The sequence below is a fragment of the Helicoverpa armigera genome, chromosome 17 (assembly GCF_030705265.1).
Source record: "Helicoverpa armigera isolate CAAS_96S chromosome 17, ASM3070526v1, whole genome shotgun sequence".
Classification (NCBI taxonomy): Eukaryota; Metazoa; Arthropoda; class Insecta; order Lepidoptera; family Noctuidae; genus Helicoverpa; species Helicoverpa armigera.
The window spans coordinates 10,139,742-10,153,753 of record NC_087136.1 but is presented as its reverse complement, the minus strand read 5'-3'; the positions used below and the strand labels follow the sequence as shown (position 1 = coordinate 10,153,753).

The 14,012-nt window shown below is 35.4% G+C and overlaps 1 protein-coding gene across 1 annotated transcript in view; it reads left to right on the top strand.

The window, feature by feature from the left end:
• The window catches only part of LOC110379088 (adipokinetic hormone/corazonin-related peptide receptor variant I), a 93,457-nt gene that overhangs the window by 70,295 nt on the left and 9,150 nt on the right, over window positions 1-14,012 (top strand). Inside the window, exons 4-6 of the mRNA XM_064039007.1 lie at window positions 4,980-5,184; window positions 11,375-11,531; window positions 12,201-12,391. Coding sequence (XP_063895077.1) covers window positions 4,980-5,184; window positions 11,375-11,531; window positions 12,201-12,391 — 553 coding nt within the window. The remainder of the gene's footprint in view (window positions 1-4,979; window positions 5,185-11,374; window positions 11,532-12,200; window positions 12,392-14,012) is intronic.

The window sequence follows — 14,012 nt, the reverse complement described above, 5'->3', positions numbered from 1 at the left end:
GAAAAAATTGTATATATGTTATTCTGATGTGTAAGCTACATACGTAACTGGCAACTTTATACCTGGTAGATTTAAAGTTTAATCCCCTTATCCTGCAAAACATGTTGGACCAAAATAAAACAGTGAAACTTTTTTATAACCTACTTACCTAAATATAGGTATCACTTAAACTGGGCTTAAACGTATTGAAAACGGGTTTAACTTAAACCTTTATTCATATTTATAAAAGCAATCACGTTTCACCCTCATTTACCTATTTGAATAACATTTATATTTTGAGTATATGCAAATGAATATAATATACATACATACAGGCTATTTAATTTTAAACGCACGCACGCACATTAAAAACTATATTTATAGGCATAATTAAAAATAAAATTGGCCGTTTCTATCGCAAGCTGTGATTGTCTTAATGATTATTACCTAATAACAATATTGTTATAAGTTACCTTGGTATTAAGTTGTAAATTATAGGAATAAAATTCACGGAAATATTTTACGATCACGCTATATTTATTTTCATGTAACGTAGTATAGTTTAGGTAGTGACTGATTAGAAGGAAACAACTCGAGGAGACCCGGACTAAAAAGTCTAAAATCACAAATCCTCATTGAGTAAGCGGGGAGATTACCGCTCAATCCTTTTCTTTGTGAGAGGGCTTTGAACAACAGTGGGGCGATAAAAAGTCTGATGATGATGATAATTATAAATACTAAAAATAAATATAAATAATAATAGGAAATACTGTAGTCTCAGCCACTTCCTTGTTTCATAGAATTATTTTAGCGTTACATAGAAGCCAATGCAATGTGAGATCCGCTTCCCTTACCGTCCCAATACATGTATTTTTTTTAAATAACTTAAAAGTTAATCGAGATAAGTTACGCATTATTTATTGTCGATTTCTATAACCAGTTTATCTATGAACTTGCTGGCTAGATATCGGAATTTGACATCACTTAACTTGACAAAACTTTATCTCTATAGATTGGTTGTAGCAATTTACTGTTAACCAAGTCACTCAAAATCTTAAAATTCAAAGTCCTAAAACATTAGTGAAAGTTACTAAAGTAAATACTTGAGTATTACTTACAAATACTTTCAAGTACAAATTCCTATCATTTGGCAATTATGTCTCTACTCTGATGAGAGATTAAGCGCTTAAGTTATAATTTTAGTCTGTACCGTTAAAAACAGATCAATCATTGCTAATTGCGTAGGTGTCATCTTGATTACGAGAAAACTATTTGCCTAGCCATTTAGTCGTACTGGAAATGTGAGCTATTTAATTAACATAATTCATAATAATTCCAACGTGTAGGTAATACATACTATCTACCTATATAAATCTAAGGTAATATAATAACGAGGTGTCATATTTTTTGTTTGTTTGTATCTTAAAGGCTCCGAAATAAAAAAATTATTTCACTGTTGGAAAGCTACAATGTTCCTGGGTAATATGAGGTTATATTTTATTCCGCTACGGGCAGTAGTTACCACGGGACACGGGTGAAACCACGGGGTAACGGCTAGTCTCAAATAATTTGATTTTGCAGAATTTCCGAGGAACCTTTATCCCAGTTTATGAATTTATTATCTAGCACAGATTCATTTATTTTAATCAACCATCAATTAATTTCACTAATGGTTAACAAAACTTTTATGAATAAAAAAGTATGTATCGCTTTGAAACTCAACCAGCCATAAAAATGGACTAATTAGTTGGTATATGAATTATAATTAATATCCTTATTTAAAACAAAATTGTAATTATTTATATTTTAATATTCAATTAATTTAAAACGGATAAAATTGCTCTCATAATTAAAGATTCCCAATTTTGTTAAAACTGAATGCATGAGCAAACGTTCATTATGTAAATTATTTTCATAAAATAAAGAAAACAGAATTTAACAGCGGTAAATCTGTTTGCATTGAATTCATTCGTGAATGTGAATTTAAATTATTTAATTGGGACGTACTTATAATTAACCATATCACAGTGGTAGTAGTTGGAAAATCATAAGTTTAAAGTTCGATTCCTGGGACATATTAACATTGATTTATGTTTATCGTAAAAATGTCACTTTTCTTCAAACAACTGTTTACTTTGAAACTTAAAAGTGAAAAGTATCAAACAGTTGTTTTAAGAAAAGTGATGTTTATGTTGTCGGTGAACTTGAGCAACATAAAGCTTGTGCTATAAAAGGTAGATTCCACGAGTTTACGGCACTGTGACACACACAAATGTTTGCTCTGATCCAAACAGTAACAAATTGCATGCGCTCGTTTTTAAAACGTCCGCGAAATTTTAACCTACTGCGAACACATTCTGCGACGACGCGACGCACATGTATATTTTGGTTCAAATTTTACCAGAAATAAAGAATATATGTTTTTGTATCCTTACTTAGCTCAATTTGGTGTAACGGCCATCACAAAGTGGTCATTGTCTAGATTGCTTACATCCTAATGGGCGATGCCACTTAGAGACATTGTAATCTTGTATAAGCGACACTTTATTTTGGAATTACAAGAGCTTTAGCTAAATAGCCTAGCACTACCTACGCGAAAGAAAAGCTTGAACATAAAATTAAACAAAAGAAAATATGAAAGCGTTTGGCTATTCTTAAAATATAACAAACAGGAAAGATTTTTTATTTTTTTTCTGTGGGAAACTACTGAACCGATTTGAAAAACTTCCTCACACCTCAAACCTTTTCACTGTTGGAAAGCTACACTCTACCCAAGTAACATAGGCTATATTTTATCTCGGTCAGGGTATAAGTTAGATACCTAATTAAACTGACACTGACTGACTGACTGATTGTAACAATGGCAATGGGTATCATGGATTTTTCGTAGATGGAACAAAAAAATATTGTTAAAATAAATATATAATTTACTAGTACGGCAATTTTGACTAAGTCCCGATTTCATATTTTAATAACTTGTATCTAAAGAAAAAAATACAGCCATTCGACATATTTTTAAAACGTAAAACTTATTCTTCAGACAAAAGTTATCTGGCGATGGAAAAATTTGCCCCTTAATTGAATGAAACAAATTACTTTCAGCGAAAATTGGTCGAAATCGAAAATCTAAAAATTAAACAAAAAAATCCTTCACCAATTAAATTAAAATAAATACGAATTAAAACCACAAATTGCTTTCAATATTCATTTGCGAAATCCAACAAATGTAAGTATGTAAATTCAACTGAAATAATTTGCGTGTTTTAATTTGCATGAATCGAGAACATATTATTACTGTGGATGCAATCAGCGTGAAGTATGCAGATTGAAATTAATTTTAGCAATGTTAATATTCGTAAAATTACTGTTGACAATTATTTAGTTGTTTGGTTATTAATGAGTTGGTTTTCTTATAACAAAAATACTGAAAACTTCTTTTTACATAATTTTCTTTAAAAATGAAAAGATAAACCGGCGAAAAAAGGGATCAGAAGCCATAAAGTCATAAAATGCGTGTTTTCATTTATGCCATAGATAGCCTTGTAGGTTTACCTACCTACCACATCTATGATCACTATATTTGAGCCAAATATTGTTAGGAGCTGTGACCATCTATGCACGAGATCAAACAAATTGTTGCTAAAAAGTCTACATAAACTTGTTTCATTTGGTATCGTGATAAATAAGGCAGTTTGTCTATACGACTATCCATAAAAATAGGTTATTCAATATTACCGTTTTTTTCGGCTACAGGCATCACTTTTTATAGTTTTCTAACCGTCTGAGTTCGCAGACACATCAAAATATATTCACTCCCTCAAACTAGAATTTGTTGATTATTTTTCATTTTCTTTTCTTACATTGGATTACACAATAAGCTTCAATTTTCTAAGTAATTTTCACAATTTTGTTTCCAATTCGTAAATGCTGCTAATAGTTCTTATTGAAAGAATTGAATAGTTCATTTGACTCCTTGAAAAGCGACTTCATTTGTACTTGAATAGGTATTTTAAATGAATTGATGTAAAATATTGTAAAAGGTGCTCGTGGCTAAGTTAACAGTTGCACTGGGCGATCGATCATAAAGTTAAGCAACGTTTGGCGCGGTCGGTCCGTGGGTGTCGGTCTTGTCATGAAGAGTGCCTCCGTGTTTCGGAAGCCATTTGAAATTGGTGGGTCCTGAATATCTTTGGAAATCATTACAGATAGTCAAGCTAGGAAGTCTGATAGATAATAGAAGATACCAAGGAGTATCGGGATGCCCAAGGTGTCTGGGTTGAGGAGATTAGACAGGCAGTCGCTCTGCGTGAAACACTGATACTCAAGTAGGTACATCTGATAAGACTGAAAGCTGACACCAACATAGTTTGTCGAAAGGCTAGTTGAATATAATAATACTTCTGAAAAAAAAGGCTTTTGGGAAAATTAGGAGGCCAAACTTACTTTAGGCTGAAAACGCTGAAAAAGAGTTTTTTTTTTTCAGATTTAATTCTAAGAATTCGTCCCATCAAAGCGCGCCTCTTTACTCAGACTATTAGAGACTGAATTGTTCCTTTTTGTCTCGAAAAATAAGAAAAGTCTAGTTTACGAAAAACCTTGACCTTCAGTTAGTTTCATTGTTTACACAGTAATAGGATATTATCATCACATTTAGGGGAATATGTACCTTTTTATAAAAGTCTTTCCTTTTACGAAATATAATAATACTTAAGTATACCTATTAGTTTTTAGAAGATTATGCGAGGTTTTTTTGGGAAAATATTATAAGACTAAATAAACTGCTATTTGTAGCCTTTCAAGTTGAAATGTGAAACGTTGAAAATAGACAAATGGCACCCCTTGGCTCTTATCCTGTAAATTATTGTGTCTAAATTCAAATTATAAAAAAAATGCACATAAAAAAATGATGAAATTGCATCACTGATCCAGCATCATTCTACCTCCCAAAAAATCCCTCTCTCATAGGCAACCAAAACTAAACCTTATCTCCTTGTCCACAGAGCATAGTCTTCCGTGTCAAGCGCCACCCTCAGGTAGCTGGCTTCGAGCAGTGCGTGTCATTCGGCGCCTTCAGCTCGGAGCAGCAAGAAGTGGTGTACAACGTCTTCTGTCTGTGCGCTATGTACTTCCTGCCTCTCATCATCATCACTGTCTGCTATGTGTGCATCTTTTGCGAAATACATAGGAGCAGTAAGGAGTTGGATGGTAAGTAAATTCTAAGGTCATATTTTAATAACTGATCTGTGGATCTTCTTTAACTAGAGATAGCAATTCGACATTCCATGTTGGGAGCTAATTTCGAAATTCTATCTCTCGAATATCCTAATCACATATCCTGAATCACTCACAGCACTAGAGCCATTCAGTGACATGATCACCTACAACTACATACACACCACCCACAGTAAGGAGTTGGATGGTAAGTTTATGATCGTGATAACTAACAGAAGACTTCAATAACTTATCTGTAGATATTCTTTACCTAGATATAGGATTTTGGCAGTACTTGTTGGGGGGGCTAATTTCAAAAGTCTATCTCTCGAAGATGCAATCACAATCCTGAATCAGTCACACCACTAGAGCCATTTAGTTCATACGCACTTCACCACATCTTTGAGCACATAGTTCACGCATGGCTTCGACCAATGCTCTGAGCAGCAAGAAGTGGTGTACAACGTCTTCTGTCTCTGCGCCATGTACTTCTTGCCTCTTATCATCATCACTGTATGCTATGTGTGCATCTTCTGTGAAATACATAGGAGCAGTAAGGAGTTGGATGGTAAGTTATTATCATCATCCTCCAAGCCTTTTTCCCAATCATGTTGGGGTCGGCTTTCAGTCTAACCGAATTCAGCTGAGTACCAGTGCTTTACAAGAAGCGACTGCCTATCTGACCTCCTCAACCCAGTAACCCGGGCAACCCGATACCCCTTGGTTAGACTGGTGTCAGACTTACTGGCTTCTGACTACCCGTAAATTATTATGATATGTTAAACTGAAGGGCAGATTTTAATAACTTATCTGTGGATTTTCTTACCATTTGTGGAATTTGAGATTGCTTCTATGGAGCAAAATCCTATCTCTAGTAAGTAAAGCAATAGATAGATTATTGAAAATCCGCAGTAAAGCGATTTACAGACGATACAAGTGATAAGGCGTGTAAACACCCTAACGCGTGGAGCATCGCCTCGAAATTCGGTGTGTTGTGATTAAACCTCCTAAAGTATGATCCATATACCATTCGGTACATGCGTTATACTAACCTCTACCGCATACCATGTGTCTTTCTAACCTATTTAATTGGAGTAGGACATAACCAGACTTAAAATGTACGATACAATTAAGAAAAAATAATGGTAACTTTGAGTATTTTTGCATTATATATATTTTTTGCATTATTTAAAATTTAAATCTCCTAATAACAAATAGTAGGGGAGGCGAGAGTGCTAAATCGGGAGTGACTCGAGCGTCAATGAGACCTATTAGATTGCGAAGCTTAGATGGTAAGAAGAAAAAAATGTCCCGACATACACACACTTTCATCGGTGGGTGGAGCGGCTATGAACTTTCAAAAATGTAAAAAAAAACAGTTGCATGGACATACTCGAGCGCGTCAGATATTAATAGCATGCACGTCCTACGTCATTTTGAAAACATACGTATATTAATCTGACTGTTTCCATGGTGGGGGTGGTAGTAGGTAAGGGTTAAAAATGGGAAAAAAAATAATTTTATCGAGCGTGTCAGATTATCAAAAGGGGTGTTAAGTGAACCAAAACGAAGGCTCTTATGCAATAATCTGACGATTTAGACGTGACCTAAACTCGTGGCCATTACTTGAAATTGCAAAAAAAAATCGCCATTTTGAAATACTCGAGCGCGTCAGATTAAGATATATATGGTTCATTTATGTACCCTTAACGTAATCATCTTATAATCTGACGATTATCTGGAGGAATTCGCTTAATCTGACAATGGAAAGTTTTTTTGCAAACCTTTTAACACATTGAAGAACTGAAAAAATTGCAAGTAAATAAACCAGTAAGTACCAATTGTTTGAAGTACAAAACTTTTATTTATAAGCAAATAAGCATGAAAAAAATAAAGGACAATGGACACAAATATACGGAACCTCGTACACTCCACCAATAGCAATGTCATACATATCATTGTATAGGCCTTTTTATCTAGAACAACCTTATATGACAGCTTTGTTGACGTTTGCCCGTCCTGAGATATAGATCAAAAAGTGTGTAAAAGTTAAAACTAAATAATCCATTGATATCTCAAGTTTTTAAAGGAATATCTAAGTGCTACTACGAGTATGTCTTCTAAGTACTATCAACTTTTACACACTTTTTGATCTATAGATCAAAAAGACACTTTTTGAGATATATCTCAGAACGGACAAACATTTCAACAAAGCTGTTATAATAAAGGTTGTTCTCGATAAGAAGGCACATAATACAATGATATATATGACATTGCTATTAGCGGAGTGTATCAATCTGCTCATACATTACATACATTTCTATAATAATTACATTTAATTATAATGACATTGATAAATATACATGTGTCATAAACAATACAATAGAATCTATAATAACATGGCTTGACGGAAATAATCTACGCGTAAATCTTACAAAAACTAATTTTATTCAATTTAATACACATAGATAAATCTAAAATCTAAATAATCTGCCCAGCCTTTTCCCAGCTATTTTCATAGGTACACAAAAAAATACGTATAAAGACTTAATTTATTAGTTTAATTAAAACCATCCAGTAGAGTCGCGCGTTGCCACTCTTGCAGAACAGATAGGAAGAGATAGCAGTTGCTTTCATTGATGAAGCGACACTACGCGCGTAATTTGTGAACCACGTTATGCAGAGTAGAGCCAATGTTAACCGGATGACCAGGCCACCACGACCTGTATAAAAAAGGCGCTGTATACGAAACGGCATTTCTCGGTATCACGATAGACAAACAATGCAACTGGAAGGCACACGTATTTAACAAAAGTATCCAATAAAATGAATCGTCTTCGTTAAAAACAATATATCTGCATACCATGACCAGTAACTTCCTGAGATTAGCGAGTTCATACAAAAAACTCTTCAGCTTTATAATATTAGTGTAGATTATTTAAGACCCAAAATGTACTAACACTTATTGCAAATGAATTGAATTGAAAAAAGAGAGAGAGGAATAGAAACTTGGGAGGAGAATACCGGCATCACGTAGCTGCACGCTTTAAACTTTATCGATTAATTTTCCTTACTTCGGCTTACGGGAATCGTCAGATTTTATATTTTTCGTGAACGTTGAATTACTCCCTTCAAAATAAAAAAAAAATAGCCGCGCTCGAGAAAGTCAAGATGACGTTTTTTTTTTACAAGTTTGTAACCTTCCTACTTCTTATCGTCAATCGCAAATTGTCAGATTAGTGGAATATACACTTTTTAGCATATATCTAACTTACCCTAACTTAATCTGACGCGCTGGAGAATGTCAGATGATAATTTTTTTTTTACTAATCTGATCCTTTATTCTAGACGCGCGGCTGCATATACAGGGCTTATATTTGGTGGAGGTGTTAAATGGGGTAATAGGTACCTCCCTATATACTAATCTGCCGCGCTTGAGTAAATCCCGAAATCCCTTCTAGGCCTCCCCTACTAAAATCACTGTGTGCATTGAGGAAAAATGTAAAAGTTCTATTACAGTATCACCCCCACACACTACAAGCGTGAAGTTATTCCAATACTGCCAAGGTTTTACATAGAAAATATGACACATTCTCCCGCATCGGTTAAGCTCGTAACTTCACAACGGAGCCATTAAAATTAATTACCAACTTCGCGAACAATACCACAATTCTGTGCCGCTAAGCATAAATAAAATTACCCGGGTATCTATCCTCGTCCCTTTCTTTCATATGGGAATTACATATTTCTGTCTCTATTGTTAAATTGACATATTACACGGCAGAAGTAAGGTGGTCGTGGAAGATTTCGAGAATTAATTTAAATGATGTTAATTAAAATGTATTATTATTTATGTGTGTATGATACCTAATATGTTATTATTCTTTTGGGAAGCCTCGTGTAAAAATATTTTTCGTTTCATATCCCTTTTGATTTGATAAATGAATGTATTGTCGTTTTGTTCATAGAAGAACTAATGAAGAAGATATACTTATACAATAAACTATAATTTTTTACGCAGAACATTATTTATGATGCATACCTATAGTCCACAATAAACATGTTTTGATTTTAATGAAAAAACAAAAAGACAGGATAAAAACACAATAAAAAAGAACAGACATCCGAATTGAGAACCTGCTTTTTTGAGATGTCGGTTAAAAATATTAAAAATACAAATACATATTGCCAAAAATACAGCATAATGATATACTTAATGTACAATGTACAGTCGAATTACATTTTCTCTTCCCCAAATTTCCAAATCTATTTATAGATAATCAGCATGCAATTAGTAATCCTAGGCTCACGTAACGCAGCACAGATTTCCTATAGGCTTAATAGGCTAGTCAGTAATCTAGGTCGGATATACCCGGGTAGATCACAAGAACAAGTAACTTCACTTAGCTGCCACTTAAGGAACAATTGTAACTTGAAGTAACTTCATGTTATGTTCTCAATTAAGGCCATTTTCTATTTCTATTATAATTGAGATCGTGTGTTGCGATAGCTAGACATTAATTTTCAAGGTTTTTTGTCACCATTTTGTGGCGGCTTTCACGTCATAATTTTGGTGGTATTATGAATGAAAAGTTTCATAGTTTAGGTAATATGTACAAGACATTTCTGAATGTAGCTTTATACTTTGCATAATTTTCAACTATATTTTGAAATGTGAAAATTATTAGGTACTTAGCCAAATGGTATAGGTATACGTAGCGTAACCAGTTTGTCATTTTTGTACTCTATAAAGTTCTGAAATGAGCTTCGTTAATGGCTTTCATAACCTTTATAAATAGCCCCTTTCTTGTATCATAGTGGAGACAGCATTATGAATATTTTGTATGTTAAGCATAAGTGTATATTATAGTAATAGCTTACCAAGTGGCAATAACCACTAGAGTGTCAAATAAAAATTGCTTTATTGCTTTGAGAGAAAACTATTGCATAGAGAAATTAAATTAACCCAACACCGTTTACAGCTTAAGCTATAAAAGCAAAGTCAAAGTCAAAGTCAAAGTCAAATCATTTATTTCATTTAGGCCTTTACAAGCACTTATGAACGTCAAAATTATAACTAAGTTTGATTCTAGTTGCCCATTCCAAAAGTAGCTTCCTATGGAGAAGAACGGGCAAGAAACTCCATGGTTACTCTTTTTAAAAATAATATAGTATTACAATTTGTATGTATTGATACATACAGTAAAAGCATGCGAAGATCATGTAGAATCGCAAAGACAAATGAGGATAAAGTGACAATTAAAATGCTACATGGTGTTCACATTTACAAATTGGTTTATATTTTGGTACAAAGTTACAAACAAATAATCAAAAGATGAATACAATTTTATTTGCTGGTGTAATTCTAATTTGTTAATTAATTCGATATTGTCAGTATGTCCTATGGAGCAGGACCAGCATGTTTCCAAGCATTTTTATCTTGAATGTAATCTTCTAATTTATAATATGCTTGCTTACAAAGTGTGGCTTTTATATGAGTTTTAAACCGCATGTCATTTAGTTCCAGAATGTTGTCTGGTATTTTATTATAACATTTGACACAATATCCCATGAAAGATGTATGTACTTTAGATAACCTAAACTGCGGGATAGCTATCTTATTTTTATTTCTAGTGTTATAATTATGTCTATCACATATTTTTTCAAACAAATGTAAGTTTTTCCTAACATACATGATATTTTCATAAATAAATTGGCAAGGTACGGTCATGATATTAATTTTTTTAAACAGTTCCCTAAGAGATTCACGACTACGTAAGTTGTACATAGCTCTGACAGCTCGCTTTTGCAAGATAAATATGCATTCAATGTCAGCAGCTCGTCCCCACAGCAGAATGCCGTACGACATGATGCTGTGGAAGTAACTAAAATATACCAGTCTAGCTGTTTCTACGTCCGCTAGCTGCCTCATCTTTCTAATAGCATAGGCGGCCGAGCTAAGACGACCCGCAAGAGATGTAATGTGGGGTCCCCACTGTAGTTTTTTGTCAAGAGTGATTCCCAGGAAAACTGTTTGATTTATAAATTCTAGTTTTTAGCAACATTTACTATTTCCTCAAAAGCCTAGCGCTATAATTTGTTCCCGATCTCAAGGGACCACTAAACATACCCGGATAATAATTGTAATTAGGGTTGCCTATCTAATTAAACCTTTCTTCCATAGAGAAACGCGTACATAGAAGCAGTGTGGGTCACGTGCGTCTGCGACGTTCCGACAGACGCGTGTTAGAACGCGCGCGACGTCGCACACTGCGCATGACGGTCACTATAGTCGCCGTGTTCGCGCTGTGCTGGCTGCCGTACGCGACTATCACCATGTGGTCAGTATATCTAGCTGTGTGTGTGTGTGTGTGTTAGAGCGCGCGACGTCGCACACTGCGCATGACGGTCACTATAGTCGCCGTGTTCGCGCTGTGCTGGCTGCCGTACGCGACTATCACCATGTGGTCAGTATATCTAGCTAGTGTGTGTGTGTGTTAGAGCGCGCGCGACGTCGCACACTGCGCATGACGGTCACTATAGTCGCCGTGTTCGCGCTGTGCTGGCTGCCGTACGCGAATATCACCATGTGGTCAGTATATCGAGCTAGTGTGTGTGTGTGTGTGTGTTAGAGCGCGCGCGACGTCGCACACTGCGCATGACGGTCACTATAGTCGCCGTGTTCGCGCTGTGCTGGCTGCCGTACGCGACTATCACCATGTGGTCAGTATATCTAGCTAGTGTGTGTGTGTGTGTGTGTGTTAGAGCGCGCGCGACGTCGCACACTGCGCATGACGGTCACTATAGTCGCCGTGTTCGCGCTGTGCTGGCTGCCGTACGCGACTATCACCATGTGGTCAGTATATCTAGCTAGTGTGTGTGTGTGTGAGGAAGTGTGTGTGTGTGTGTGAGTAATTGTGTGTGTAGGTGTTTCAGAGTGCACGTGACGTCGCGCTATGGTTACACCTAAATTTTTCTGATAGCATAATAACAAATAAAAATATTCCCAGGTACATGGTAGACCGTCAGTCAGCAGCTCGCCTATCACCCAGGGTCCAAGACTTGTTGTTCGTGATGGCCGTCTCCAACTCCTGCATGAACCCGCTGGTGTACGGCTCCTATACCCTGGACCTTAAGGGTCTTCTGCGAAGGTTGATCAAGAAGACGTGTTGTCATTCCTCAGCTGCTTCTGATACGATAGGTAAACTTTTGAAATCTTTTCTTTAACAAAGTAATTGAATACGAACCTGATATGTTGGTGCAAATCCATTTTTAATAATACGTATTGACGCGAAGAAGTGTTACTTTGCTGTGTAAAATAGACTAGATTTGTAATAAAATGTATCGTATTAAAAATAAATAAATGAATTTAAACAAAGCTACACAAATAATTCGACCGTAATAGCAGCAAGCCTATCGCAAATTCGGGATTTTACAGTCACCTCAAAAATCCTGATAGGTACAAATACTACTTGAAAGTCAGCCCATCATGCTTGCTACCCCAAAATTACAAAAGTAATCGTCATAATGTAAACTTATTAAGAGAAAACGAACGCAAAATTTCTGGTTTGTTTTCTTTCAAAAAAGTAACTTAGTAACACATTAGCAAGCGGGGCACGTATTTTTTCAATTTTCCTAACAATTGGACCTCTGGAGTAGCACGGATAAATGCTGTTTATTTATTTTGACTTCGTTAAAGTGTTACCTAAGTATACATTATAATACTTATTCTGCAACCCTTTTCCCTGAAGGATTTGGTTCTTTATTCCTGACCCAGTTTATGTTACTTGTTTGTTAAATGCAGAGTTGAGCTTCATTTGTTGAGTTAGCTTTGTTTGCTTTTTTATATAGATTTTATATGGGCAAAGATACTGTTATGGTATGATATGATTATAAGAAGATGCACGGAAAATGTCGATCTTGCACCTGATCTCTCTCCTGTCGTATCGGATTGCCGTTCCATCAGGCTATGAGAGTGAAGGAATAGTGAGTGCACCTATGTCTACGCAAATGGTTGTGCACCATAATATGTCCTACGCAGTTGGCTAATCTCCTTACATGAGAACAACCGCCGTAGCCGATTATCGGCTAGGAGGTCATCATCATCAAATACAATATGTAATACCTACAGCATACTGACAGTCAATCGTTGACAGTGACATAACTATATTTTGAACCAAACAGGATTTGATACAAAAGATAAGCTTCCTAAAAGCTCACATTTCAACCAGGATCAACCATAGCTTATAAAGGCTTAATCCCGGATTCCAAGTTAAACCGCTTCTTGCAATAACACTGATTAATTCTTCATTTTATTTAGCCGACTAGCGTAATTTGGCTTAAAACTACATACTATCTACGTCGAGATTTGTACCTACTATCGGAAATCCGTTAGGAAGGTACACAGAGAGGTCATTTGCAACTAAATGACCTAACTGACCCTGTGACCCTTTGCAAATGTCAACCGTTTCCATTAACTGAATCGCAAGTTTCATTGCAATCGTTTCATTGGATGCTAGAGATGTTTAATTGTCTAGTGATTTCAGATCAGCGCTTTTTTCTGCTCGTTGTTAATAATTGCACTTTATTTCACACTTCAAAAAACTAACGCTTGTAAACATATTTTAAGTTCGAGCTGAATCTTTTATGAAGTTGACAGATGTCATTTTTTAATGGAAAATAGCACTTTTTGTACTGACTGTCAGGAATGTCAATGTCAACTGCACCAAAAAACGGTAAGACCATACGTAGTAGTAGTAGGTCATGTTTTGTAGGCCACTCTACGATCCGAAATATAAAACTATACGCTTGTATAAATCGCT